The following is a 26,902-nucleotide window of genomic DNA, read 5'->3' on the forward strand; positions in this document are numbered from 1 at the left end:
CTAGTGGTTAGCACCACCAAGAAGAGTCTGGTTCCATATTCTTGGCACCCACCCTTTAGATATTTACACATATTAATGAGGTCCCCTCTCAGTTGCCTCTTCTTAAGGCTGAACAGGTCCAACTCCTTCAGCCTTTCATCATGAGAGATGCTCCAGTCCCCCAATTACCCTCGTTGCTCTCCACTGAACCTGCTCCATGTCTCTCTTTTACTAAGGAGCCCAGAACTGGACACAGCGCTCCAGATGTGGCCTCACCAGGGCTGAATAGAGGGGCAGTATCACCTCCCTTGTCCTGTTAGCAATGCTCTTCCTAACACATCCCAGGATTCCATTGGCCTTCTTGGCCACAAGGACACACTTGCTCATGGACAGTTTGTTGCCCACCAGGACTCCCAAGTCCTTTTCTGCAGAGCTACTTTCCACCAGGTGAGCCCCCATTTTCCAGAGCATTAAGGTGATCTTGCTCACTGAGGACCTAAAGCAGCGCTGAACAAACCATGCCTGGGCAGGGAGGTGACACCTTCACACCTGCCCCTGTCACTGCAGTGCCCCCTCCAGGTGGCCACAGAGGGTGCAGTCAGGTGAGGAGCCCCTCAGGCCCTCCCAGGTTCCTGCTGCCCCAGGCTTCTTCTTCACGTCCTGTTGTGCTGTGGTGGGACAGGGCACATGGCAGAGTTATTGGCCAGGAGGGCCAGTGGTATCCTGGGGTGCATTGGGAAGCATGACCAGCAGGTTGAGGGAGAGGATCCTCCCCCTCTGCTCAGCCCTGGTGAGGCCACATCTGGAGTGCTGGGTCCAGTTCTGGGCTCCTCCATACAAGAAGGACAAGGAGCTACTGGAGAGGATCCAGCGGAGAACACAAAGACAATGAGGGGTCTGGAGCATCTCTTTTGTGAGGAGAGACTGTGGGAGCTGGGCCTGGAGAAGACTGAGAGGATCTCATCAATGCATACAACTATCTCACAGGCAGGTGTCAAGAGGATGGTGCTAGACTCTTTTCAGTGATGCCCAGCAATAGGATGAGGAGCAATGGCCATTCAGCAAACTGAACCACAAGCAAACTTCCTCAACACGAGGAAGAACTTCTTTATGCTGAGGGTGGCAGAGCACTGGAACAGGCTGCCCAGGGAGGTCGTGACTCTCCCTCTCCGGAGACATTCCAAACCCACCACTTGACTTCTGTGTCACTTGCTCTAGATGACCCTGCCTTGGTGGGGGGATTGAACAGGATGATTTCCAGAGGTCCCTTCCAACCCTAACCAGTCTGTGAGTCTATGATCCCCGCCGGCCCTGAGGGACACTCCAAGACTCCCCCCACGAGCAGCTGCCGACATCCCGAACCAGGAACCCCACCGGGCTCAGGAACCCCGCCGGCCCCGCCCCTCCCTTGCAGTGGGCGGTCTCTGCCTGGGCCCTCCCCACGCGCGGGCGGGGGGGGGGGGGGGCGCCACCGCCTCCCGCCCCAGGCCGGGTAGCAGAACGCCGAGCGAGCGAGCGGCGTTGTCTCGATGCGCTCGCCTCTCGCGCCGGCCCCTGGCGCATTCCCGTGGCCACTTCCGGCGGCGCGCGGGGCTGGAGCAGGGAGCGATCCCGGCGGGAGGGAGGGCGGCACGGGCTGGCAGCGGCGGGGGGCGGCTGGCCGGGGCCGCCCTGCCTCTCCTCGCCTGTCGGACAGGTACGGGGGCGGGACCGCTCCTCCCTCCCTGCCTCCCTCAGGGACGAGGGGCTAGCGGGAAGGAGGTGGGGTCGCTTCCTGGGAAGCGTCACCTGGCATCAGGGGGCCATGGGCGCGACGGTGAGGGGCGCCGGGAGTGGGGGCAGGAGCTGGAGGCTGTGGCCGACAGGAGGGATTTGGCCGGTCCGAGGCGGCGGCGTCTGCGGGCAGCGGGATGGTTCCTTTCCTGAGGGGAGGGCGGCCTGTGGCGGCTGGAGAGCCTCCGTGGCAGCCCTGTCCGGGACAGCTAGCAGATGCTCGGGCAGGGCTGCACCCGGCGTGGGACTGCCCCCGGCAGCTCAGTGGGCGGAGGGAGGAAGGTTCAGGGATCGTCGTGGACCTTGTCTCCCTTCCCTCTTCTGCCTCCGGGGCAGGAGGCGGATACCGTGGAGCAAAGTATCCCTTCACGTTTCCTCACAGATGTGCGTTTCCGTCCCTGTTACCCGGAGCATCCCTCTTGCGGTGCCAGGTGCTGTCCTGCCACCAAGCATTTCTGGTAGTGTTTCCAGAGGAAATGGATCGTGGCCAGGGCCAACGTGGAACTTGCCTTGCGTGGCCCGGGCGGGCAGTTTTTCTGAGTGTACTGAGATGCTAGGTTCTGCCAAAATTATGGTTTCAATCGATGTTCTTCAAGGTGGAAAAAAAAAAGCCCCAGGCCCTCCATAATGTCTTTTCCATGTTTGGTAAAAGTTAACTTTTTGGAGGCCAGAGAAACCTTTCCTGTCTAGTCACTTGTTTCTTTTTTGCTTAATAATTACTATTCTGTGTGCAAGGTTGCAAATATTGCTCTGCAGGGGAGTTTTTTTAGAGGGCGAGAAACAAAGTCATTGATTTAAAGAATGTGTTATTTACATTTTTAGACACAGGAGGAAAAAACAAAAGAGGGAATTTGTATTTTACGCACATCAGGACAACTCTTAAGCCACTTGACTCTTCATACAACAGATTTTTACTGCAGCTTCGTTCAAGAGGTGAATTAGTTGCTTGAGGGATTTTAGCAAGAGGAGGATGAATAACATTTTTCATACTTAGAATAGTAACAGTTTGAGAAGTCACGGTGAACTTCAGAAGAGTTCTGTCACTGTTGATAATGAAACTACTTGGTGGAGGGTGTTGCAAATGGATACATACATTTAGAGTTTTTTCAGCTGTTAAATAATGTTCCTTGAAATGTTTTTTGAAGGGTGTAGAGAAAAACAATTACTATGTATCATTGTTTTATGGATGGCCATGGGCGTGACTAGAGCAATCAGTATTGTTTCTTACTACTTTGATAATAGACTCAGTCATCTGCAAGAAATTAAATGAACAGATTGTAAAATCTGATGGCATTCCTGAGGAAATATGTTGAATATAAATAGTTGAAAATTGAAAAGATTGTGTTAATTGTGTGGTTTAATTCCAGTAGGCAGCTAAGCACTACACAGCCACTTGCTCACTTTCCCCACTGACCTCAGAGGGATGGGGGAAGAGGAAAGGAAGAGTAAAAAAAAAATTTATGGGTTGAGAGAAAAATTGTTTAAGAAGTGGAGAAAAAAATGGAAAAAGAGATGCAAAACAAAACAGGTGATGTAAAGGCAATCACTTCTTCCACAGGTAGATCAATACCCATTCGGTTCCTGAGCAAAAGGTGGCTAACCTCCCTGAACCCTCTCCTCTTGCTTTTCATTGCCAGGCATGAGGATTTATAGCCTGCAATATCTCTGGTTAGTTCAGGTCATATGTCTGGTTGTACCCCCTCTCCTGCTTGCCAGAACATTACTGTGTTATCAGCATCATTTTGGTGACAGGTCTGAAACACAGCACCATGCAAGCTGTTCTGAAAAAAATTGTCTCCATCTCAGCCAGACACAATACATAAATACACTTGTTGTTTCTTCTTCCTTCTACTTCTGATGGTAACTCAGGTAAGACAAATAATATTTAGATTAGTAGCCAGAGTGAAAAATGTAGGTATAAAAATATGCATTACACAATTCACTCAGTTTTTGGATTCATGAAGCACCCATGACAGTACATGGCTGTGTCTCGTCCTGGGCATATGTCATACTCAGTTTTAATTTAGGTGAAAAATGAGGCTCATATTACTTCTGCAGCTCTTGTTCCTGCTGAGAAAGTGTGACTATCAAGAGGAAGTGTACACTGGACAGAAAAGATCTGAACAGGCATCAACAAAAATAAAAGTTGAGCTGAGGTGCCAACAGTGGATAGGTTTTTAACTGTGTTAGTTTCCTTGATGGAAAATTGCTCTTTGGGCTTGAACTTGGAAGTTCTAACTTTGCCTGCAATTGTTTGGGGAGAGTAGTATTTCATGTCCTAGGTTTAGCTATCAAGTAGGATCACCAAGTATCTTCTACAGGCACCTTTACTCTACTTTCCATAGTGGTGGGATACCATAAACATGAGATTAAAAAGGGCTGCTCAGTCATCATGCCCAGTCTCAACAGCTATATATAATTGCTTTCTTAAGCTTCACCTTAACAAACAGTTCAGTTGTTCCTTCTTTCATTTTTAGGCTGCTCTAGAATGCAGATAGTCTAGAAATGGAAAGGTGGTTTTGGGTTTGTTCATGATCTGTATGCCCATTTGCTCTCATTCTTCTGTCCTTAAAATTAGAATTATTTTTTTCTTCTTCGTGGTAATCCGTTGATAATTTTATTGAAAGAAAGTCTGTTTTCTTGTCATCAGGGTTTTACTAGGCTAGACAAGTAACACTTTCATCTTATTTCAGTTCCTAAGACAGGCAATCTGCTCCTCCATCCTGATAACCTTTTTTTTCAGTTGTTCTTTCAATCTGTCTTTGAGGGTGATCAGAACTCTGTGATATTATACATGAAGGCTCATTCATGCCACATTGCCTGACATTGGTACTTTTCTGTTTTTACTAAAAATAACCTACTTAAACTTTTTCCTTTTTTTTTTTTTTTTTTACGGCCACCTCATTTTAGTATAAGCTAACAATCCACAAGGGTAAACTTTCTACTTCTCACTTTTGGTCTTCCACTGAAGAGCTATGAATTTAAGCACAAATAATTATTGTGGTTCCTAAACCCCTGTTATACTCCCCAAGCTATTCTTTCAGAACTCTAGTAGGAGTCTTGTTCCAGCCTGATAGTAGGTTGTAGAAAAAAAAGGAAACATAAGCACATTGCAGATTTTATACTAATCCTTAATTTTTCAGCTAAGATTGTAATTTCCTGTATAATATATTGTATAATAAATTGCCAACATTCCTTCAGACTACATTTATTGCATGATCTTGTGATAATATGCTAGCACAATTTCTGTTTAAAAACAATGGGAAAAGCGTTGTTTATACATGTGTCATGAGAATTATTCTTGAGCTGGGGAAAACAAACCACTTAATAGTTGAGACAAACAGAGTTTAATTACTGACTGCTCACTGAGGTAGATGCTGACCAACACTTAAAAGTCTTGGGACAATTGGCTGATCACTGTGTTTATCTTGAGGGTCAAAAGGAAAAAAAGCCTCAAACATCATACTGTCTGCTGATCTGGAGAACAGAATTATTTGCATCTCAGTCGAAATTCCTTGTATGGGATTCAGTCATCCAGTTTTGTTTTCTGTCACATATGGCAAGAGCTGTATGTGATAAATATTAAAGGGATTGCCATACCACAGACCTCATCAAATAAAAAGTTGCATTTCTGAGACTGGCTTTTCAGTCTGCTTGTTTTCATCTCCACGTTCTTTTCTACAAAAGTTGTGAGAAACAGTGAATAAATATGAGAATGGGGGGGGTAACTTCTTCCACTTCAACACTTTTAATTAGTCATAGGCTCAAATCTGTCGTTTTTAGCAAGGCTTGCCATGTAATGGTCTAGTCTGGTATGTTTTGCTGTGAAAATGAAGCATAGTAGACAGAACCACAGTGCTTCAAAACAGTTCTTTCATTGTGAGTTCATCATGGGGAACACTTCTCTGCCACGCAGTCACTCCTGTGAGTACTGGCATAAAAGGACTACTTAAAGCTACTGTGAAACTGAAGTTGGTTTTCTGTTGCTGATGTTTTGGAGTTGAGTCATTGGTTTGTTTGCTCTGTAGAGTGCAGGAATACTACTTACCCTTAAAGTGTTGTTGGCCTCTGGTGTTAACTTTGGTGTTAACAAAGTAACTGATGTTAACTTTGGACTTCAGAAAAGATAAATAAAATTTATGAATAGAAACAATCCAGCAAAACTCTGAAACCTTTATATTTACTCTATAAATGTCACATTCATTTACTGTTGTTGAAGGGCTGTATGTTATGTCTTATCTGACTTTAGCATTTCTTTCAGCTTTCAGGCAGAAGACACACAGAAAGAGAAAAGCAGAAAGAGGATAACAATAGCACCGAATGCAGAGAGCCAGGAACCATGGATCTGAAATTTACTTCATCAAGAAAATACATTTCCATCAGTGTACCTTCCAAATCTCAAACTATGTCTCCTCATATCAAATCAGTAGATGATGTTGTCGTTCTTGGCATGAATCTCAGCAAATTTAGCAAACCTACTCAATTTTTCATCTGTGTTTCTGGAGTTTTTATGTTTTATCTAATCTATGGATATTTACAGGTAAATTCTATGTACTCATGTCTTAGGCCAATTCCTCCTACCCCTATTTTTTTTCAATACCATCATAATATAGTATGTATTTTAATATGTATAGATGTTTAAAGTAGATATTATTGCAAAGTCAAGCTTTCAGTATTCAAGAGCATCAAGTAACTATATAATGTGAGTTTCCGTTATAATTCATGTGCCTAAAAGGTTTAGATCACTTGGACTTTCTTAACTTGATCTTTTACTCCCATGTGCAAGATAGACCTAAGTCTTCATTGATGTTGAAACCTTTAGAGCTCTCAAAGTTCCATGAGTTCTGTAGAGTTATAGTTCTCTTATTTTTCTCTCTGCTCTCAGGACAGAGCTGAAATATACTGTGGTAGTTTCTTTAGTAGAAGCATAATGTTTATGCAATTTTAGTTAAACATTTATTTTTCTGTTAACCTTTTCTCCTTTATCTTGAACAGCTACATTTCTGTTCCTTTTTTTTAATTATTGAGTTCATCGAGCATTCTCCATAAAGCAGTGATTTTAGAAGCTGATAATTAAAAATCACCCTCTTTCCAATGCACTTTTCAAAAGCAGCTAAATATAAATATTTAAATATATAATACATAAAAATATATAATACATAAAAATATAATATATATAAAATATATATAAAAATATATACAAAGCTTATTTTTTTAATGTAAAGTTTCTTTAAGAGAGTTAGACAACGTTATCAGTAATTGAAAGCAGAATCTCAGAAAGGAAAATATTAGGTAGCCTTTTGTTTCTATAGCTGACACATCTACAAAAATCTTTATGCAGTGTGTGTATTTTTCCATAACAGATTGCTCTGCTTTAAAATGTTCCTATAGCCTGCAAATTTATAAACTCACAAGTGCTATTTGATATAGGCACTCAAAATATTAGGTGTGCATTCCTAGGAGCTGAAAATTACATCAGTAAGTATGTTTGTTAGAGAAAGTTTAACTTATCACAAGATATTTATAAATTCTGAATAAAAACAGATAAAAACAAAGTCTTCTACTGATGTAAATGAACTGGGAAAAAAAAACGAGAAAAGCAGACAGGAAGCCATCTATAATTTTATATAAATATTAATGGATCAGATGTAATCCCCTGATGAATTGATCCATTAATTTCAGTGTATTTACACCAGCAGTAAATTATCTTCATGAATTTTGGAAACTTAAATTGTCTTTTCCACTACTTGCAAGTTACATGTGGCAGGTGAATTTGAGCAGCTGCAAAGGCTAGATTTGCATGTATGTGAAGGAAAAAGATCTGTTGATTATTTGTCAAGTCAATATTTTGGTGTATGTACATGACCTTGGTGGGTTTTTGTTTTTATAGGAATTGATATTTTCAGTGGAAGGTTTTAAACCTTTTGGTTGGTACCTCACTTTAGTGCAATTTGGATTTTATTCCATTTTTGGACTAATAGAATTGCAGTTGATTCAGGACAAAAGGAGAAGGTATGTGTTTTTCCAAGCATTTTACCCATTGTCCATCAAGTTAGAATCATTTTACATTTATACTAAATTTAGCTTCTGTTGTTTGAATGTGAGTAGTGTGAGGCATTGGTAGCAGTTCCATAAAAGTGAATTTGCTGGATAATGTTAGAAAATGTTTTGTAAGCACCCACTTAGATTTCAGACCTGTAAGCAGCTTTGTTGACTCTACTGTCATTTTGTCCCACTTAAAGAACATGTTGTATCCTTAAGGCAGCTGATAGAGACTGACTCACGTATGTGTTGCTCGGGATCATCACACGTAGAATAGAGTCAGTGCACTTGAAGCCATCTGTCATTGAATATGTTTTCCTCAAATATTGGCACCTCCTCACCAAAAGGTTCCTCCAGCATGCTGTGCATCTTGGAGAGTGTCAGAGCTCCACTGTCTGTTTACCATGTGGCTGGGTAGGTTTGCTTCAAAGGATATGCTGAAGTTTTGTGGCTTTCATTTCAGATAGCACTCGTAGCACCCTGCCACAAAATTCTTCTGTGTTTTCACTGCAGTTGACCAAGGAAGTTTCTGTTGATTTGAATCCTATGGGAATGGAATAGTTTGTTCTGCATCAGTATGGCCATTCTGTGGCTCCCTATCCAGCTACAGCCTCTGCAAACTGTATATTGAGGCCCTCTGGAGAGTTGAACAGAGGCTGTCATGGCGTACATGAATTTTAAGATTGCCTTGTATCCTAGTTGAGCATAACTAGTTTTCCTTACCCATAGTCAACCTTGGATTATTTTGCAAAAACTGATTTTAGGTTATAGAATTCCATTGTATCCAAACAACATAACTTCGATAAACTATTCCTTTTATTTTAAACACTGACAGCTTATATTTCAGGTTATCTGACTTCTTGAGATACATCAGATAATACTGCACAGTTCCCTTTTGGGTGTTCTGTTACTAGTATTTGGGGTTTTTATTATCAAATAATTGATAATGCTTCAGAGTATGACCCTTTACGTAAGTTGTGTTGGAAATATAGATCTTAAATATATTGTACATTTTATTTGCTAGCACCTAGCCATCTTCTTATAGACATGCAGAAATCTGTTAAATTTTAAATTTTTCTTGCATGCCTCAGAGTATGTCTGCATCACATAAGGAGTTATGGATAAGACAGGATTACAGCAATACAGCTCCTTATGTTGCTTAATGTGGCTCTGAGTATGCATAAGAAAAAGCTGAACATATGTACATCAATAACTGTAAAATATCACGAAGTGAGCACAGCGATTGCTAAAAATTCCTGTTGGATCATCTGTTGTCAGGTGATAATTTCATAAAATTGTGAACAAAATATCTGAAAATGTTCAACGAGCCCCTCTGTTCACAGTAGCTGAATCACTGCTCTCTTAGTTTTGCTGAGTTTCGTAAAACAGTGGTACTTTTTTCAACTTTCGTCCTTTTAAAAGTGTCAAGGTTCATGTGCAAACGTCACCAAAGAAACTGGCACAGTGACCTGAAAGGACTAAGATTCAGGATATCTTGGTTTACCAATCTTCTGTGTTTCCCTTGACAAATAACCTGAAGCCTTTGTCTTGATTCATGTGTAAACAATATACCTTCTCCAAAGGAGGTTAAAGAATTACTGCTTGAATACTTCATGAGCCATGAGGTTTTTATTGTTTTGTATTTGATTGCTGTTTATTCACAGTAACTGTAAGAAATGAAATATGAAATCAGACATTTATGTACGTTTTAAAATTTCTGTTACGGATTGAAATTCAGTGAGAAAGATGTTGAAGCTGTATTACAAACATATTTCTTTATCTAAATTTTCCAAGCTAAATCTCTAGATGAGTCTGCAATACCAAGATTCGTATGTTTATATTTTGTAGAATTCCTGGCAAAACCTACATGATAATAGCGTTTTTGACAGTGGGAACTATGGGTTTGTCAAATACCTCTTTAGGATATCTGAATTACCCTACTCAAGTCATCTTCAAGTGCTGTAAGCTCATTCCAGTTATGATAGGCGGGGTTTTTATACAAGGTAAGTGTTAGTCTTGCTTTTAGGTGAAATTTTTATTGTTTCTTTGGGAGGCGATTATATATGGAAACCTGTACTTTGTTAAATTCCACTGGTACTATTTTTTCTATGGGGGAAAAATGAGAATTTCTGAAGCATCTTCTCAGAAAATATAATTGGATGAACAGAAAATGTGGGGGAAAACCGTTCTACAGGTCACTTACAAAACTTCATTTTTACACAAGCTTTCTTAATTTTTAAGAAATTTAAGTTTGTTTTATAAACCAAATCATGTCACATATGAAATAGCTTCAATACTGAAATGGAGAACCTGAAATGGAAAAAAAATCCAACCATGATTTGTGAAGAAATCCCTTACTCTTCTTGTTTGTAAATCTTAATCCCTAAATTCCTAATAAAAATTCCTAAATTTTGATTGAATGTTTATCAGAAATACACCTGGTTTTGTATGTCTTTGACTAGTCCTAAAGTCATAGTTCATATTCCAAGAAGAGAAAAAGAGATCTGAAGAAAAACAGATGAAGGTTATAGTTATATAAATATACTTCAGTATTTCTGGATTTAGAAGACAAATAAATTATAAAAGTTTGTTTGTTCAGTGCACAAAAATTCAGTGAGTAAAGTTCCACATGGGCAAGTATTATGGAACAATATCTAGAACAGTGTATTTCTGTTTCTGTAGTTAATTTTGGCCTTCTGGTTGCAAAGCTGAATTTTCAGAGAAGGTTGCAACTTTACATATGCACATGCACACACAGTATTTACATTTTATTAGGAAGAATTTTGTATCATTTTAATGCAACATGACTGGTATTCCCTTAAAGCTTTTTGAAACTTTATATTGTGTTGTAGTAGTATTGTATTCTCAGAAGCTTTGATTTTATTTTTTTAATTTTATTATGAAAAAAGAAATCAGATCAAAAAAGTTCCCTTGGAAGCTCATACTGAAACTACAGCTTCTGGGAAAGGAATATAATATTTCAAACAAGATATACTAACTCCTGCCTTTTATTTCCTTACTCTCTTTTGCCATCTCCCTCCACATCTTGTCTTTCCCAAACTAAAAGACAGTGTAGGGTTCTAGAAATACCAGAAAAGACAGCTGAAATGTCTTGCATGAGGGGAAAGTATGACGAAAACATCTAAGCTTTCCTGAAGTTGCTAAGAGAATGCTTTGTTGGGGAGGACATGCTTTAGGAGTCAAACCAAAACTGACCAAAAGCATTGGATACTACCTGTTAGGATCCTCCTCCATGTTAGGAACTGCTGTTGTAGAAGAAACTAATTCCATTCAAGAAAGACCAGAGCATTAAGTCCTCTGTTTAAGTGAAAGAGTTGGAACAGTGCTTCCTTTGCCTTCTAGTCTGTTACAGGATAAACGTGAAATTCTGAGAGTGCTAACAGTCCATTCATGCTGTTTGTGTTACTTTTGTAGGAAAACGTTATAACATTGTAGATGTGTCTGCTGCCCTATGTATGAGTCTTGGATTAATATGGTTTACTTTAGCTGACAGCACAGTTGCACCAAACTTCAACTTGACAGGTAAAGATATATTATATTTTAGAGTTTAGGAAAGTGCTTGTTTTTTTCCTACAATAATCATTCCATGGAAGTTTGAGTTCTTGTTGGAGTGCCTTTGGGTATTGTACAGAAATTGCTAGTTTCATTGTAACTTTGCACTAGCAGAACTCCTGTCTGTAACAGAAGAGACCTTTTTTCCAAGCGTTAAGTTTTTAGGTTCCTGAAATTTCTGGAAATCCCACCCTTTTGTTTGAAATGTTTCATGCATGTTCTCAAGAAATAATTACCCCAGTAAATATGTTAAAATGAGTATGATAAAATTCAGCTGGACTATTTTAAAACTTCAAATGATTAGTTGTCTTTTCTAGTTAAACTTCTAAGTCTTTTTCCATTTCAGAAACATTTACTTTATATTAATTGGTGATCTCACTCAATTTTGCTGTAGTTTTTTGGTGGAGTGCCCACATTCTGAGTTTTTTATGCTGTCTAAAAGAAGCAAAGGGAAGATTTTAACCTGCTTGGATTTAAAACCTTAGTTGAATTTCTTTCTCAAATGGCAATTCCTGAGTTCATTCCAGTGATTTATTTTAGAACTGTTTCCATGTGGGTTTCTTTCAGAATTGATATAGGACCAGGTTTTCCAATTACTTTTACTCGTGCTTTACATACAGTATAACATTGCTGGTCTCGTTTGTGGTTTTGCTGCTGCTGCTGCTCAGCAGGTGCAGCACTACCACAATGAATGGAACAGTTCTCCTTACACTCCAGACTGTGTAAGGACATAAGATTAACATTTGTCTTGTCCCCACATTTCTCCTCCCTGTGCACACTTACACTTCAGATTCCAGGTAACCTTTTCATCTCAGTCCAGTCCTGAACCCATGCATTTATCCAGTGGTGTGCCTGGGCCCTTAAGCACTGCTGGAACAAGCATGATGGAGAACAGAGATGAGACATGCTCTGTCACTTTACAGAAGTGACCTGCAGCTAGGCTGTTGCTGAGCTGGAGTCTTACCGTGTCTTTGGACCAGAGCTGAATCCATGCAGATGAGATATCTGTATCTTTAGCATAAACAATGTTGTTCATGTTATCATGGGTTTTCCATTGAGTCACACCTTTTCCAAGGTCTGATAACTTTCAATGATGAGGAGACAGAGAGATTGTAGCATGGAAAGGAAATGGTTCCCAAAACAGAAATGCTGGTTTTAGAAGTTCTCATATATTCAGATGTTTGCCAAGGAAATGCCACCTTAAACTTCATGTGTCTTAAAAATGTTAAATCTTACAATTCTGAAAATCCTAGGAACTGGGATTTTTATTTTTTTTTCTCTATTGGGAGCTTGTACTTCATCTGAATGCCTATTTTGAGACCTCTGATTGTAAGAACATCATATTAAGAAAATACAACACTGCTTGTTTCTAGTCTTCCACTCCTGATTCTTGCCTGACATGATCTTTTAAGGAACCAAGACTAGGGCAGACAGTAAATATGATTTTGATTATTAATATCTTCTGTAATGTATACTTAGAAAAAGTGGTATTTCAACGTGTGTGGATCATTAAATACAACAGTCATGAAAGAATCAGAGTTTGGAGGTTGGGCAATGAATTATGACTGACATGGATAAAGGGTTATTTTTGTTATTGGAAAGCTGATTACATTATTGACTGTGTAGTGACTTTGTTGTGAGCATATATGGTAACCTAAAACCATGGGGTTTGTTGCCGAAGAGTGTTTTATTTAAATGAATGTTTCAGTAATTAGAGATTTCCACTATGAATCCCCTTGTATTTGTTTTACCATTACATATAAAGTTTCTATTTGCCTTTGTCAGGAAAAAAATAATATGGGATTAACTACTGAAAAAGAGTATGTTTTCTGGTTATTTATCTTCATTAAAGATACCTAACTAAATGCAATTGACACTCTTTCACTATTATTACTATAAAAACTACAGCTGGCTTCTTTATAGCAGTGGCCAGATGTTCCCATGAAGCTTAGAGACACACACTGCTCAGGAGTTAACTAGTGGAGGGAGTGGAGGTGGGCACTGCTTTGTACTGGTGTAATGAAATATTTTTTCTGGCATTTAGAATATGTTATAGAAGGGAGTTATTATTATTTTTCTATTCTTGAGATATTTTTTTTCAGGATAAGTACAGAGTGGTTTTTGCTGCTACTCTGCTGATAAATATTCTGAACAGGTTTTTGTTTCTTTGTTTGTTTTCTTATATTAGGTGTGGTCCTAATATCCCTTGCCCTCTGCGCAGATGCAGTTATAGGAAATGTACAGGAAAAAGCTATGAAGTTGCACAATGGTTCTAATTCAGAAATGGTAAATACCAGATTTGCAATTTTTAAAGAACATGATCTATCATAGACAAGGCCTACAATGACAAAATATGAAACTTAATATGCTTTTCTCTTGCTTATGAAAGAAAAAGCTCTTGGTGTGCTATTCTTGGGTTTTCTGCTTGTTTCTTTGGGGACTTTTGCTGGTTTTTTTGTTTTGTTTTTCAGCCTTTCAAGGCTGCTGCTTTCCGTGCGCAGAAATGTATCTTGCAGCTACAGAAACACTCATTTCTGGCAACAATTCCTTTGTCTACCCTGCAGGCCTGAAATCAACGGAGTGTTTTCTCTATGATCATGTGCTTAATCTCTGAAAAATATATACTGTCCTTCTGGTATAGTTGTGTTATATGGAACACATTGCTTTTCTCACTTACTAGACTTCCAGTTCTAGAGTGTGCTAGCACTTGAGAGGCAGCCTTTTTTGAATCTTTTGAAATCTGTAAAACTCTGACTTTCAGAATGGATGGATATGTGTGCTCCTGATTCAGTGAAATACATAATTTTGCAAAAGTCTTGCTCAGCATTTTTTATATACTTACTTGGAATATGGATTATCTGTTCATGGGATCTAAGGTTATTTTTCTTTTTAGACAAAACTTATGTTTGAATTTGGCATATTTTTCTGTGAAGTTGAGTAAATACAAGTAACTCTTTTATTATAACAGGCATGATTTGAATATGCCACAAGTATAAAGTTACTGGAATTTATTTTCCATATTTGGCACATTATTTGACGTTTAACTAGAAGATCTAGTTTCTCATTATGAATGTAGCTTGAAAAATGGAGAAAAAGATAAAAGGAATCTTCGTTTAGGGCTGAAAGTGATTTAGGATGGCTCAAGACATTTGAGCTACAAGTGTCTGAAAAGTGGAAGAATACTTACATGACCCAGTGCAGCTTTCTATAGCTGTCATCTCCAAAATCCAAACTAAAGTACAATCTGTAACTTTTCTTGCCTACTTTACATCTTCCCAGCAGTCATCTGACAGTTGTTGCTGCCTTACCTATGAAACTCCAGTTATCTCCAGGACTTTGCTTTTATTCTGCATCAGTCTGACAGATGTTGGTCCTCGTATTGTATACTCATACTACTAATAGAGGATGAGTGTAATGATTAAGGATATAAAAGTTTTATTTGTTTGAGGCTTAGAGTTACACTCCAGGATTTTGTTTAGAGAATTCAATGCAGAAGTACAAGCAGAATTTTAGAAGTTATTTACTTGAGACTGAGGGTAAAAATTGCATCTGAATCACAGATTATATTTAATGGACAGTGATCTGTAAATAAAATCAAATAGTAAAGGAACCTGTCATCCACAGCATCTCTGTTTCATTGTCAGATTTGGAAATTGCCCTGGATTTAAGCAATTATGAAAAGAGAAAAGATATCTTGTTGCTGGAATAGTAACTGCTGCTCTTGAAGATTATACCTGACTTTTGTCTTGTTTGTCTTACATCACACTGTCTAACAAGGAAATAGCAATGTGGTGTTCATTCCTGGTTGTGAAAAGGGAGGTCTAATGGCAGTTTGGGAGAAAAGCTGGATGCAGAGGCAAGTGAAGAACTAGGGACTGACTTCTGTGTATATGAACAGTGTCAAATAAAAGCAGATCTGCTCTTTTAGACATGTATTCATCCTCCTTTATTGTAAAGCAGTGATAAGCATTCTGTTATCTCATGGCAATGCTAACAATTGTTAATAGATTTATTTTTCCAAATAGTTGAGATTACTCTAACAAGAAAACAATTGATGAAACCTATGTCAAAAGAAGTAGGCCTGTTGTTGACAAGGAGTTTTGAAAGCATAATCAGCATGCTCTAGGCAGTACTGTGTAGAACAGTTCTGTTTACTGTCTCCCTTTTTCATGAGAAAAGGCTACTAAATGTCGCACAAACAGCTGACTGCCTCCTGCTTCATGGGATGATGTGTGGATGGATTCCAGCTTCTAATTCTGTTGACTCAGTGTGGGAAAGGATAGGGTGAAGATTCTTCTGTTGGTCTATGAAACTATGAATTAAATAAGGATGCAGACAAAGTAAAGAGCCTACCTGTTTGCTAAGTATTCTGAGTGCTGAACTGGGCCGGAGCTGGTCATATTTGAAAATCTTATGCCCTATAGCCATGACACATATGTGCTGTGCATGCGAATGGAAGTGACACAGCTGAAACTAATGTGACACTTCTGGCAGTTCACAGTGATTCTGTGCTACCCTTTGCACTTTTAAGGTAATACAGATCTTTACTGTGCTGAAAAAGTAGTGGAAAATGAAATAAGTTTAACGTGTTATTCAGACTATTAAACTAAATAGTTGTGTGAAGTTTTATTTAGGCTGTGAAATCCTGAACTTGAAGGATTTACCGCTGTTGACGCTGACCTCAGGATATTATTAGCTGACTAGCTTTCCAAACTTCTTTTATGTTGTTGTGGGTAGGAAGAATGTGTCTAACACTTATTATTGACTTTTCACTGTACATCAACTATTATAGAAATCCTAGTTAAAATATCTTCAAAGGCTGCAAATTCAGCTCTGAGAAGCTGAGCATATTAGCAGGGCCAAGCATTTGAAAACATTTAATTTTATCCTTTTGTATAGTATCACCTGGTAATTATTTTCTCTTACACTATTCTAGGTTTTGTATTCCTATTCAATAGGTTTTGTGTATATTTTATTTGGATTAACATGCACTAGTGGATTAAGCCCTGCAGTAACGTTTTGCTCAAAGGTAGGTGTAAAGATTTCTTTTTCTCTATGAAAACCTCCTTCTGTATGGTTTAGAAAATCCCACCACTTCTCTCTCTAATGTCCTATTTTCATCGTGTAAACTGGTTAACTTTTATAATTCATATATTAAGGAAGTTTTTCCAGTCTTTGATGTATAAGATAGGGGAAATTTTTAAAAAGCAACAAAATCACAGGACTAGACTTATGAGCTTATAATTTCATTATTATTTTTCCATTATTTAACTAAAATTAAATAAGGATTTTTGCATGAATGCATTGTTAAACAGCTTATTATTGCTCAAGCAGTTGATTAAAGTCTGTACTTTTATGTCATTTTGCAATACCTCAGGGTTTGTTTTACATTTTCCTAACCAGCTTTTTTTATTGTTGCAGCATCTAGTTCAGACTTACGGTTATGCATTCCTTTTCTCCCTGACTGGGTATTTTGGCATATCCTTTGTTCTAGCTTTGATTAAAATCTTTGGTGCCCTTCTTGCTGTAACAGGTACGAACAAATGATATCTTTTCTGCTTTTGTATAAAAACAAAGTAATCCTATTCTATTATTTAGGACAGAGCTTTTGAGAATTGTTCTTGCTCTGGCTTTTTTTCTGTTCTTTGTGCTGGCTGATTTCTGTAGCACTAGTGGAATGTGTTTGAGAGCTCCCTGGTTCTTTTTGTGCCACAGTCTCAACCTTGAAGAACCTGTTAAGTGGACTTGTGCATTTAGCCCACACTATGTTTTAGTGCAGAAACAAAAAACACTGTTCTAAACCAAAACATTGAAATAGAATCACGGAATGGCTTATGCTGGAAGGAACTTCAAAGGACATCTAGGTCCAAAACCCCTGCCATATCTTCCACTAGACCAGTTTGCTCAAAAGGCCCATCCAGCCTGGCCTTTAACACTTTCAGGGATGAGGCAGACACAGTTTCTGTGGGCACTCTGTGTCTCGCCACCATGGCAGTAAAGAATTTCTTCCTAATATCTAGTCTAAACCTACTCTCTTTCTGTTTAAAGCCATTCCTCCTTGTCCTGTCACTACATGGCCTTGTAAAAAGTCCTTCTCCAGCTCTCCTGCAGGCCCCCCCTTAGGTACTGGAAGGCTGCTATAAGGTCTTCCCAGAGCCTTCTCCAGGCTCAACAACCCCAACTCTTTCAGCCTGCCTTCGTGGGAAAATATAGCAAAGACATGTATCATTTGAAACCTGGAAGGAAAAGTAAGGATGTTCCAGAAAAACATAGTAGGCAGTGACATTGTTTCTAAGTGCATGAAACTACAAACATTAATCACAAGAGCCAGGTGGGTGGAAGGTGTAGCAAGATGCCATGTAACTACTTTCCTTTCTTACTTGTACCACTAAAAGAAACCCCTGGTTTCTTTCGGGTGATGCTCTAATACGCTCACAGTAGTGGAGTTAAAAGCATTGTTTTCTGACCTGAGGATTGCATGCTCTGATTTCCTGTCACTTATTTCCTCTGCAGCATGTCTGTTTTGCATTTGTTTTTAACAATGTTCAGTAGGTCTCCTGACTGGAAATTGACCCAGATGAGAGGGTTGGTCCATGTATTAAAATAGCTCTTAAAAAAAATGGTCTCACTGTACTAAAAAATGTTAAAAATGCCATGGAATAGCAAACCTCTCCCAGGTTTTCCTATGCCTGACCTTGACAATTCTAACATTTGAGCCCTTTCTATCTTGCCTGTAGCAATGTGAAAATGTTTATTGTGCCACAATGAACACCACATTCATTACTGTCCCTCCCACCTCCCCCCATCCGCTCTCCCCCTTCATGGGGGGAGTGGGGTGAAAGAGTTTAATGAAAATTGTATTTCTATTAGCAGAATGAGAAATTATCAGACTTAATTGGGAAAAAGAAGAAAAGGCACTTAAATTAGAAGGAAATGGTTACATAAATATTTTAATTAATAACTGATTTGAAAGAACAGAAATAATTGTAATTAGTAAAACTGAAGTAATTTAACCATTTTTTAAATTATTCATCTGTAAACTGTTTTCTAATTAAAACTCAATTTTCTTTTTCATTCTCCTTTAATTTTTCATGTAATAGGAAATCATTTTATTTGATGTGCATAAATTTCTTAAAATGTAAAGAAAATCAGTAAAAATTACTAAAATTATTAAAAAGTTGAGGTTGGGGCAGATGAAGCAGTGGTGAAGTCTGTTTCTTCCCCTACAAAACATACTTTTAAGTAAATATTTGTCTGTGGGGGAGAGTTGGTTAAAATAAAACTTGCTGGACTAACCATAGCAGCATGAAATATACCTCAGTAGTCATTGGCAACTTTTGCCAGTATGTTGCAGTACAACTAATTTGGATGTTATACAAATCTTGCTTAAGCAAGAAAGACTGTCCAGTACGTTACAGTAAAAAGTATCTCATGGTAAGCAAAATATTTTCTGTTAATAAAAATCATATTCTTTAGGCGCACCCTGTACTGGGGGTCTTTCTCAAGTAAGAATCCTGTGCTATCCTATAGAATAACACCTTCTCAGGCCCTTTAGCTCCGCAGCTAAACTTGTGTGCCTGGCTGCCTTGCTACTTTGTTTTAAAACATTTTCTACAACTTCTTTGATAAACTGTATATGCTACCCAGCACTCAATTTGGTGTATCCTTGTTCATAGCAGTTTGCATTGAAATTGTTCAAATAATTGTTGGATCTGTAGTTAATTTGAGAGTAACCAAAGAGGTTACTGCTATTTTGGAAACAGGATTATGTTCTTCACTCTTCTTACTACTTTAATTTTTTTTTTTAGTGATCAAATTACATGTAGAAGAGGATCTCTTAATGGTTTTAAGGAAAACTTCCTAATGCAGTCATTGAAGTCAGAAGAGAACATCCTTGTTCTCTTAGGTTTCTAACTAAAATTGTATTTCCCTGCACTGTTAGGTAAATTTATAGCAATTTCAAAAGAATGATGAGATGATAATCCCATTCCACTTAAAAACAGAGCCCAAAACACCGCTGAACTCTAATAACATGAGGTGGAAATGGCAAGAGATTTGTTGTATCCAAGCTTTAACAGATTAGTTTAGACCATCAGATAATTGCAAGAGTTGTTTGTTGCTTTCAGAGGCTGTGAATTGATTAGCATGAAGTTATTAAAGAGCAAATTTTGTTCTGGAAGTTTTTTTGCTACAGATAGTGTGACTGGGGTGATACTACTGTCACAGTGTCCTTGTTTGCAAACAGTGTAGGGTTCTAGCACCACATTTGCAGTGTGTGTTTGCACCAAGGGTGATCATCGTTTTAGCCAGACACTTAATTATGTAATGAGGTTACCTGCTAATACTGAAGCCTATTTTATGTTCTTTTGCTGCAACTGAATTCTTAAAGAGGTAAATATTTGTTTTCCTCTGCAGTAACAACAGGAAGAAAAGCAATGACCATTGTGCTTTCTTTTTTGTTCTTTGCAAAACCATTTACATTACAGTAAGTATTTACAGTTTTAAATGCTTTATTAAATATTTTATAAGAAATCGTGTCTTGATCATGGAACTATAACAACAATAATTAATCAGGGTTTAATGCTTGTCATTTCATATCTTCTACTATTGTTGGCAATTTGCTGTGAATATTGACGGGCTTGTTGATACTAATCATACTAGAGAAAATAGTTTCTATTTTTCTAAAGGTCTGAAAGACAAGCTATTCCATGTGTTGGCGTTTTTTGTTGTGTTTTTTTTAAAGAAAAACCTCACATAATTTCTAATTCTTATGATACTTAATAAATTGTTTGAGTACTTTCTCTGTGGAGGAAGATTTGGCTAAAGAAAGGGATTTTCTCCATTACGGTATTGTTTCTGCTTTTATAAGCTCAGATTTGAGTTCTTAACTAGCCTTTTAAAGAACTGCAAGCTTCTATTATCTTGAGATACTAAATGACAAGATTTTTGAGCTTGGGTTTATTCCCTTTTTTTAGTTTCAGGGAAGAGCTTATATTGAAAAATGCAGCTAAGTTGCTACTTTGATCCTAATTGTTTCTGGTTTGAAACAAAATAATATTCCATTTTATTTCTATATATAATTTTATTTGAGATTTAAGAACAAAGTTTACACCCAAACACCCAAATGGAATTTACTCCAGCTAAAAGTCTTGAGGCTTAAAATAATGGAGAGCTGAAAGAAAAATGTGCCTACATTGGAAAATATGGATATAAGGCACTGAGTAAGAACACATTTTGGGTCAGTAATAGAGAGTGTAGCTCTCATAACCATAGGAAGGAAAAACATACTAAAATCCTCAGGATTATTTTATTCATGTGAGAAATAATAGATACTGTTTAGTTATTATTTAACTATAAATGCTCCTTAATAAGCTCTCCAGCCAGGACGGGAAAAAAGAAGGGTGCAAGGATAGTAATAATAAAGATTCAAGGATATTCAGAGCCCACTGATTTGTAGGGTTTTTTTCTTCAACTCCTCTCTCCTTAATGTAGGGGCTTTATTTAATCCACATATATAGGTATGTAATTGCTACAGATAAGTGCTAATGGTAACTTTTTTTCCCTCCTCTCCTCTCCCTCCCCTTTAGGTACGTGTGGTCAGGCTTACTTGTTGTTCTTGGTATATTTCTTAATGTTTACAGTAAGAATATGGATAAAATCAAACTGCCTTCAGTGCATGGTCTTTGGAAAAAAACTGTGGAAGAGAGAAAAACAAGGACGTTGTCACAAACTGTATAGACAGTGGTTTATGCCTTGTCTAGACTTTGACTTCCAATTTTGTTGGAACAGTCTTCAACTGATTCACTTTCCAAAGGGAACATTATTAAAACCAAAGGAGCTGAAGGCATATTATCTGCTTGCAGATTGCTGTAAGTGCACGCTTTTGTGAGTCCTTTCTTCAGAGCACTTGAATTCGTCGTAAAAGATGGTGTAGGCCGTTGTCAGATGGCTTTATCAGGCAATGAAGGACAGCAGCTCCTGGCAAACTGCTGAGAAGCTGCACTCAAGTGGGACACTGTAGAAGACTAGTTTGGGCATTTTAATAATATTGGCCATGTGGCTGATCTGAGATTAGTGGTTCTTTGTTAATTGTCTAGGTGGAGTAATTTAAATGTAATACTGTATTAATTTTTAATGGAACCTGATCACCAAATTGTGATTTAAATCACAATCAAATTGTGATTTTAAAGGTGGAAGGTTTAGAATATGGTATGTTGTCACTCTTTTACATTTTAAATAAAAATGTTGGGGTTTTTTTAAGTTATTTAGATCATCACAGAATTTGGTATTTATTGTAATAATTGAAATTTTTATGGAAATCTTAGTGTCACTCTTTTTGACTATTGCTTCTGAGTAACAAAACTGAGACTGAGTTTGTTTAGTCAACACTCATACTTTAGTAAGGTGGGAATGGGCTTTTAGGCCTGAACAGGGTGAGAACACAGAGTGAAAAAAATCATGATTGAAACAGTGGTGTAAAAAACTGTTATTTGCTTATTCTGTGGTGAAATACAAAAATTTTAGTGGCCTATGGCCCTCTGTATCGTAGTGGTGTAAAGAGACATGGAAGTTCTCTTTAAATTAGTGTCATCAAATTGAAATTCTTCAATTTCGATATTGGAGTAAAAAGTAACAGCATCTGCTAATGTGTTTGGAATATGTATCGTGTTTGTGTGGTCTTCTGATGAAGTTAAGAGGATTAGGGTACAGATTACAATTTTCTTTCTTTAATTACAGGAGGAGACAGTGTGCTACTAGTCTGTCTTTTTCATCATGAATTTAGGAATACTAAGTCCATTTATCTCTCTTACTTTCATATTCAACTCGCTTTTGAATCACTTGCCATCTCTTTCATTTTATATAGTTAACAAAGCACTTTAAAAATACCAATCACCTTGCAAATCACTGTTCTTATGTGGTCATGTTTTTTCTTTTTGTTGTGTTCCTTAGATGCATCTTGGTGTGTGTTCTTTCAACTTAGACAAAAGTAAATTGGATAATAGAAACATATAGTCAGAAAAAACGTACAAAGAATTGAAATATCTCACAGGATTGCCCTCTGTCAAACTACTAGTTGATGAAAGTATTCACAATGTGCAAAATGTTTTTCAGACACTTAGGAAGAATATCTGTTCCAAAGAGCTTGTAATCAAAGCACAGACACAAAATGTGCCTTAAATTTTGCTTATTAAATTGGTAGCTAGCATGTGCTATATTAAGTATGTTATGGAATAGAACACAGAATAGCATAGCCATCTTAGCACATGGAATGAATAAGTGAAGAGCTGTGCTAACATAACTGCACTGTCTCCAGCACTCAAGCTACTCTGGTGTGTCAGCAAAGCCTTTCAACCCATACAAACCCACTGTTGCCAAGTTGGGAGAATTTATTGCATATGACAATTTTGTTTCTTAAAATCCCAGCTGCTGCATGATTGATTGTGTCCTGGATAAGGTAGAGAGGTGTGAATTTGATGAACAGATACACCTTGAAAGAGAAGGATTGCCTGCCATGACCTTCCATTTTCATGTTACAACCAAAGTTTTATGGTAAGGTATGATAAAGTGTTACAATTTCAGATTTGGTGTAAGAGTGCATTTGACCAAGTCAAGTGGATTGATACACTTCTTTCCCCATAATATTTATGATTTCTTACATTCCCTTGTATTCTTTTCACTATATCAAGTTACTCTTTCCAGTGAGGGTAAGATAATTTTACAGTCTCAGTTCTGCCATCTAAGTCTCAGTTCTGTCTGTTGCTAAACTTTATTGAACTTCAGGAAAACAAACTATGTGAAAGCTACCATACATGCAGAAAGTCATAGTAAATATAATTCATTTGGCATCTGGTTTATTTAAATAGATGAGAAGTCACTCACAAAGTTTCTGACTGGAATTCAAATGTCATATGTAGGTTTCCAAACTGTTTATATAATCCAGTTTTGTCTCCATTTTCTCTCTTTGGAGAGCGTAGCATTCACAATAATTCACCTTTTAACTTATTCTCTATTTTATACAAGACTGAGTTAATGAAGCTCACATTGGGGGAAGTTTTGATTTATTTTTTTATTAATTTTTTTAACTGTAGAAATGTATGTTTTGTTTTACAGGTGTACTTTAAAATTATTTTTATACACAAATGAATATTATAGGTTTACTGTTAATAGCATAAATTTAGGTGTCAGCTCTTTATTTTCCTAGGTGTAAGTCTAGTACTTGCAAATCAACAATATGTGTGGTAAAGAAAATGCACACACAAGTTAGACTAGTTCATAATTTGCCACCCATCATGGTCTGTGCAGTTTCATGCTTTCATTAAGAAAACCATATCAGTGAAATGCTGTTTGTGGGGTTGTGGGTTTTTTTTAATAAGCTTCATAGTGCACACAAGGAAGAGAACCTTACAAAACTACAAGTGTTCTTATCACAAAATTTTGTTTTTGAGTCTTCTGTATACGTATGTTGGTTTTGAAATATGAATAAGGGCTTGTCCACAAAGTAACTGTAAATTCTTTTTTTGTTTTTGTGTAAGAGCATTTATATCGAGGTGTTGTTTAATCCTTTCTGGTCATGATAACTATTGCATTTTATACTCATTGCCTCCTGTGCTCTTTATAGTAGGCATGATGAAACCATGGAAAAAAACAATCAGGTCTCTCACCAGAAGATTTATTATCTAATGTGAAATAGTTGCTTCTTATTCTTATGCTACACAACTTTCTCCTCTCTACAAAAAATCTACAATGTAAAAATTAGTTATGGCATTGAAGTTCACAGTAAAATTTAAGTCTGACCAAGGTCTCCACTGATGTCAGCAATCTACCTCTGTGACACCCTCTACTTCTGCCTCCTTTGGAAAACTGAGGGAGCTCTGTTTTCCTAAATTAGCATGCATTTGCAGTTGCCTTCACATTACATTTTTGCATTTATTTAGCACACTTCAGTAACAAAGTAATTGCCTGTGCAGTGGATTTCTTCATTATTTCTTCATTCAGTATGTCAGTATCACCAGAACTACTAATTATTCAAGTACCTATGTGTGAATACAAGTATGGGAGAACTAATGCCCTGAGCCTGCACCCCTGCACCCCAAACCTACAGTGTTTTCTGATACTACATTAAACTGGTTTTTGCAGTCTTGTTTTACCACTCCTGTGCTTTGAACTTACGAAACATTTCAAGTTAAACTTAGGCATACATCATAACTACTTGTCTTCCTTACTTCCTTACTTATCTTTCTTAATTTTGGATGGTAACTCCGTTTTTAGCGTGCTCTGTTGATGCACTGTGCATTTTTTCAGGTTTATATTTCTGCATTTAAGGGCTTACATCATACTATTGCAGGTTGGTCACATTCCATATTTTGTGTTTCATATCAGTCATAGCCATCTGGATGATTCTTTTAAATCCTCTTTTCTCCATGAAAAAAATCTTTCCTTTCATACATTCCGTTATTTTTGGAAAGGTCTTGATGAGTACACGTATGAGTTAACTCCTTGACCTCATTCCATCTTCCAAGAAAATCTCTCTTCTCCCTTGCTTGCCTTTGAGAACTAAAGGAAGAGGAAATAAATTATTGCAAGTGCTATTTTTTTCTTTAATAAGTGCCTTCCATACTAACCTGGTGTGTCTTAATTGTTTCTTTTTTTTCTGCCTCCCATGCTCCCAGGCAGAAACAAGCCCTTGTCTCATGTTTGACCACTGCTTGTTCAGTCATGGAAACTTTTTGAGTTGTTTACTGTTCTGAAAAGAGGTATAAAATTGCATGTATACTCTGGAGGGCAGGAAATAATAAGTATACTTCACAAGTTAAGGAAGTAATTAAATGGATTAATACTTTTTTCTGGAGGGATTTTATATATGGTTTAGGTAATAGCTCAGAATTTGTTAGTGGAAGGGGTTTTTTTTCCTTTTACATTTTACCTGCTTAAAAATCTTTATATTAATTTTAATATTTAATATAAAACTCCTGACTGTTCAGGCAGTTTATAGAGATTAATTTCAGTCTTGCCTATGAGGCAGAGAAGTCTTGTCTCCATTTCACTGACGTAGAAATGGTAACTTGCCCAAAGTTGCCTTAGTAAATCTGCAGGGAGCAAGGAGTAGATGTTAACACCCTCAATTGTTCTATACCCCAAGTCCAGCAGAGCCCTTCTGTACCTTAAACAAAGCAGTACCAACGTAAGCTCAGTTTTCTTTTACTCCAGTTGTAGAGATGTTAAATTGTTTCTGTTCCTTGTTCTGTACTAGCGTAATTTAAAGGGAAATTAAGACAGCCATAAAATAGATTTCCTGCATTTTATTTGAAGCTTCTTTGTATTGTTATGTTCTTGTTGATTTGTTCTATATTCTGTGAACACTGCTATGGAAGCAAGCCAGAGAGATTAGCAGTTGTACAAGAAGCGTAATATCCTTCACTTTAAGGTGACTGGTGCATCTTGCTGCTGGTCAAAGCTGCCGTTGGAAAACTGTGAGGAACTATCATCACATGAGGAATTGAGCATAATGGTGTCATGCCAGGTCTGTATCTTTTCACCATTCACTTGTAGAGAAGCAAAGACTAATGCAATAAAGAACATTCATGCACAAGTACTCAGCTTGTACTTAATGCTGATTTAACACTTTTCTACACCTGGATTCTGCTAGTTTGCTGGGGTTTTGAGGTTTGATAATAATGTATTGCTTCTCTACACTTTTGGTTATTTAGATGCTTTCTTTCCTAGATTTCTCGGTTTTATGCTTCCTTGGTTTTTTTTTCCCTTACTTGTATTTTAAGTGTAAAGTTTTACCTTGTAATTTTCATTACGCCTGTAGTATTGTGTCCAGTTCTGGGCTCCCCACCACAAGAGAGAGATGGGGCTGCAGGAAAGAGTCCAGCAAAGAAGATGATGAACTGGAGCATCTGGGTCTGTTCATCCTTGAGAAGAGACAGCTCAGAGGAGTCTCATCAATGTGTATCAACACTGAAGAGAGCGTGCAAAGAAGATGGAGCCAGGCTCTTTTCAGCGATGTCTAGTGACAGGACGAAGGCAGTGGACACAAACAGAAATACAGAAGGTTTCCTCTGAACAGCAGGAATCACTTTCTTACTATCAGGACAACTGGCAGAGGTTAGCCAGAGAGCTTGTGGAATCTCCACCATTGGATATATTCAAAAACTCTGGACGTGGTCCTGGGCAACTGGCTTTGCTTGAGTAGGGGAGGTTGTACCATATGGCCTCCAGAGGTGCCTTCCAACCTCAGCCACTCTGTGATCGTAAATCTTAATATCTCTGTGTATCTTTAACTTTTTCTCCTGTTTACAAAGTGTTAATAAATGTATTTAAAACATAAACCAAGCATCTCTGATGTTGCATAAAAATTGGGAGCAAAAAAACAGGCTAGTTTAGTAGAGATAAGATGGAGAACAGGTCTTTAATGAAGGCCTTCTGGTGCAAGGAGTATGAAAAGGCATGTGCCCCCGTGTCCAAGGGGTTCCACAATTTATGGTCTGATCCGAGAAATAGCCCCCCCCAAGATGTGCCTCCCTGGCAC

The 26,902-nt window shown here is 37.9% G+C and overlaps 1 protein-coding gene across 5 annotated transcripts; it reads left to right on the top strand.

Annotated features, from left to right (window-relative positions):
• The first annotated feature begins 1,413 nt into the window (after positions 1 to 1,413).
• SLC35B3 (solute carrier family 35 member B3) lies at positions 1,414 to 26,702 on the top strand. 5 transcript variants are annotated; one of them, XM_051799223.1, is made up of 11 exons: positions 1,546 to 1,675; positions 6,014 to 6,292; positions 7,643 to 7,764; positions 9,643 to 9,797; positions 11,230 to 11,337; positions 13,556 to 13,653; positions 16,304 to 16,396; positions 16,789 to 16,900; positions 19,783 to 19,852; positions 20,955 to 25,888; positions 26,183 to 26,702. In XM_051799223.1, exons 2-10 carry the CDS (start codon positions 6,092 to 6,094, stop codon positions 21,103 to 21,105), a joined length of 1,110 nt encoding a protein of 369 aa, XP_051655183.1. In that variant the 5' UTR covers positions 1,546 to 1,675; positions 6,014 to 6,091; the 3' UTR covers positions 21,106 to 25,888; positions 26,183 to 26,702. The 5 variants fall into 5 exon arrangements, with proteins under 5 accessions (XP_051655186.1, XP_051655183.1, XP_051655182.1 ...); XM_051799222.1 differs by having other exon boundaries at positions 20,955 to 22,917; positions 25,793 to 26,702; XM_051799224.1 differs by having other exon boundaries at positions 20,955 to 21,236; positions 25,793 to 26,702.
• The last annotated feature ends 200 nt before the right edge of the window (positions 26,703 to 26,902 follow it).

This window comes from Manacus candei, unplaced genomic scaffold, assembly GCF_025592945.1.
Source record: "Manacus candei isolate 608988 ecotype Guabito, Panama unplaced genomic scaffold, ASM2559294v1 h1tg000049l, whole genome shotgun sequence".
NCBI lineage: Eukaryota > Metazoa > Chordata > Aves > Passeriformes > Pipridae > Manacus > Manacus candei.

What these genes read in the sequence shown, in the direction of transcription:
- SLC35B3 (XM_051799226.1), top strand. Translation starts at nt 6,092, where the DNA reads ATGGATCTGAAATTTACTTCATCAAGAAAATACATTTCCATCAGTGTA. An exon ending in ACCAAACTTCAACTTGACAG is followed by an intron (nt 11,338 to 13,555) that starts GTAAAGATATAT and finishes TTCTTATATTAG; the next exon opens with GTGTGGTCCTAATATCCCTT. An exon ending in TGCCCTTCTTGCTGTAACAG is followed by an intron (nt 16,901 to 19,782) that starts GTACGAACAAAT and finishes TTTCCTCTGCAG; the next exon opens with TAACAACAGGAAGAAAAGCA.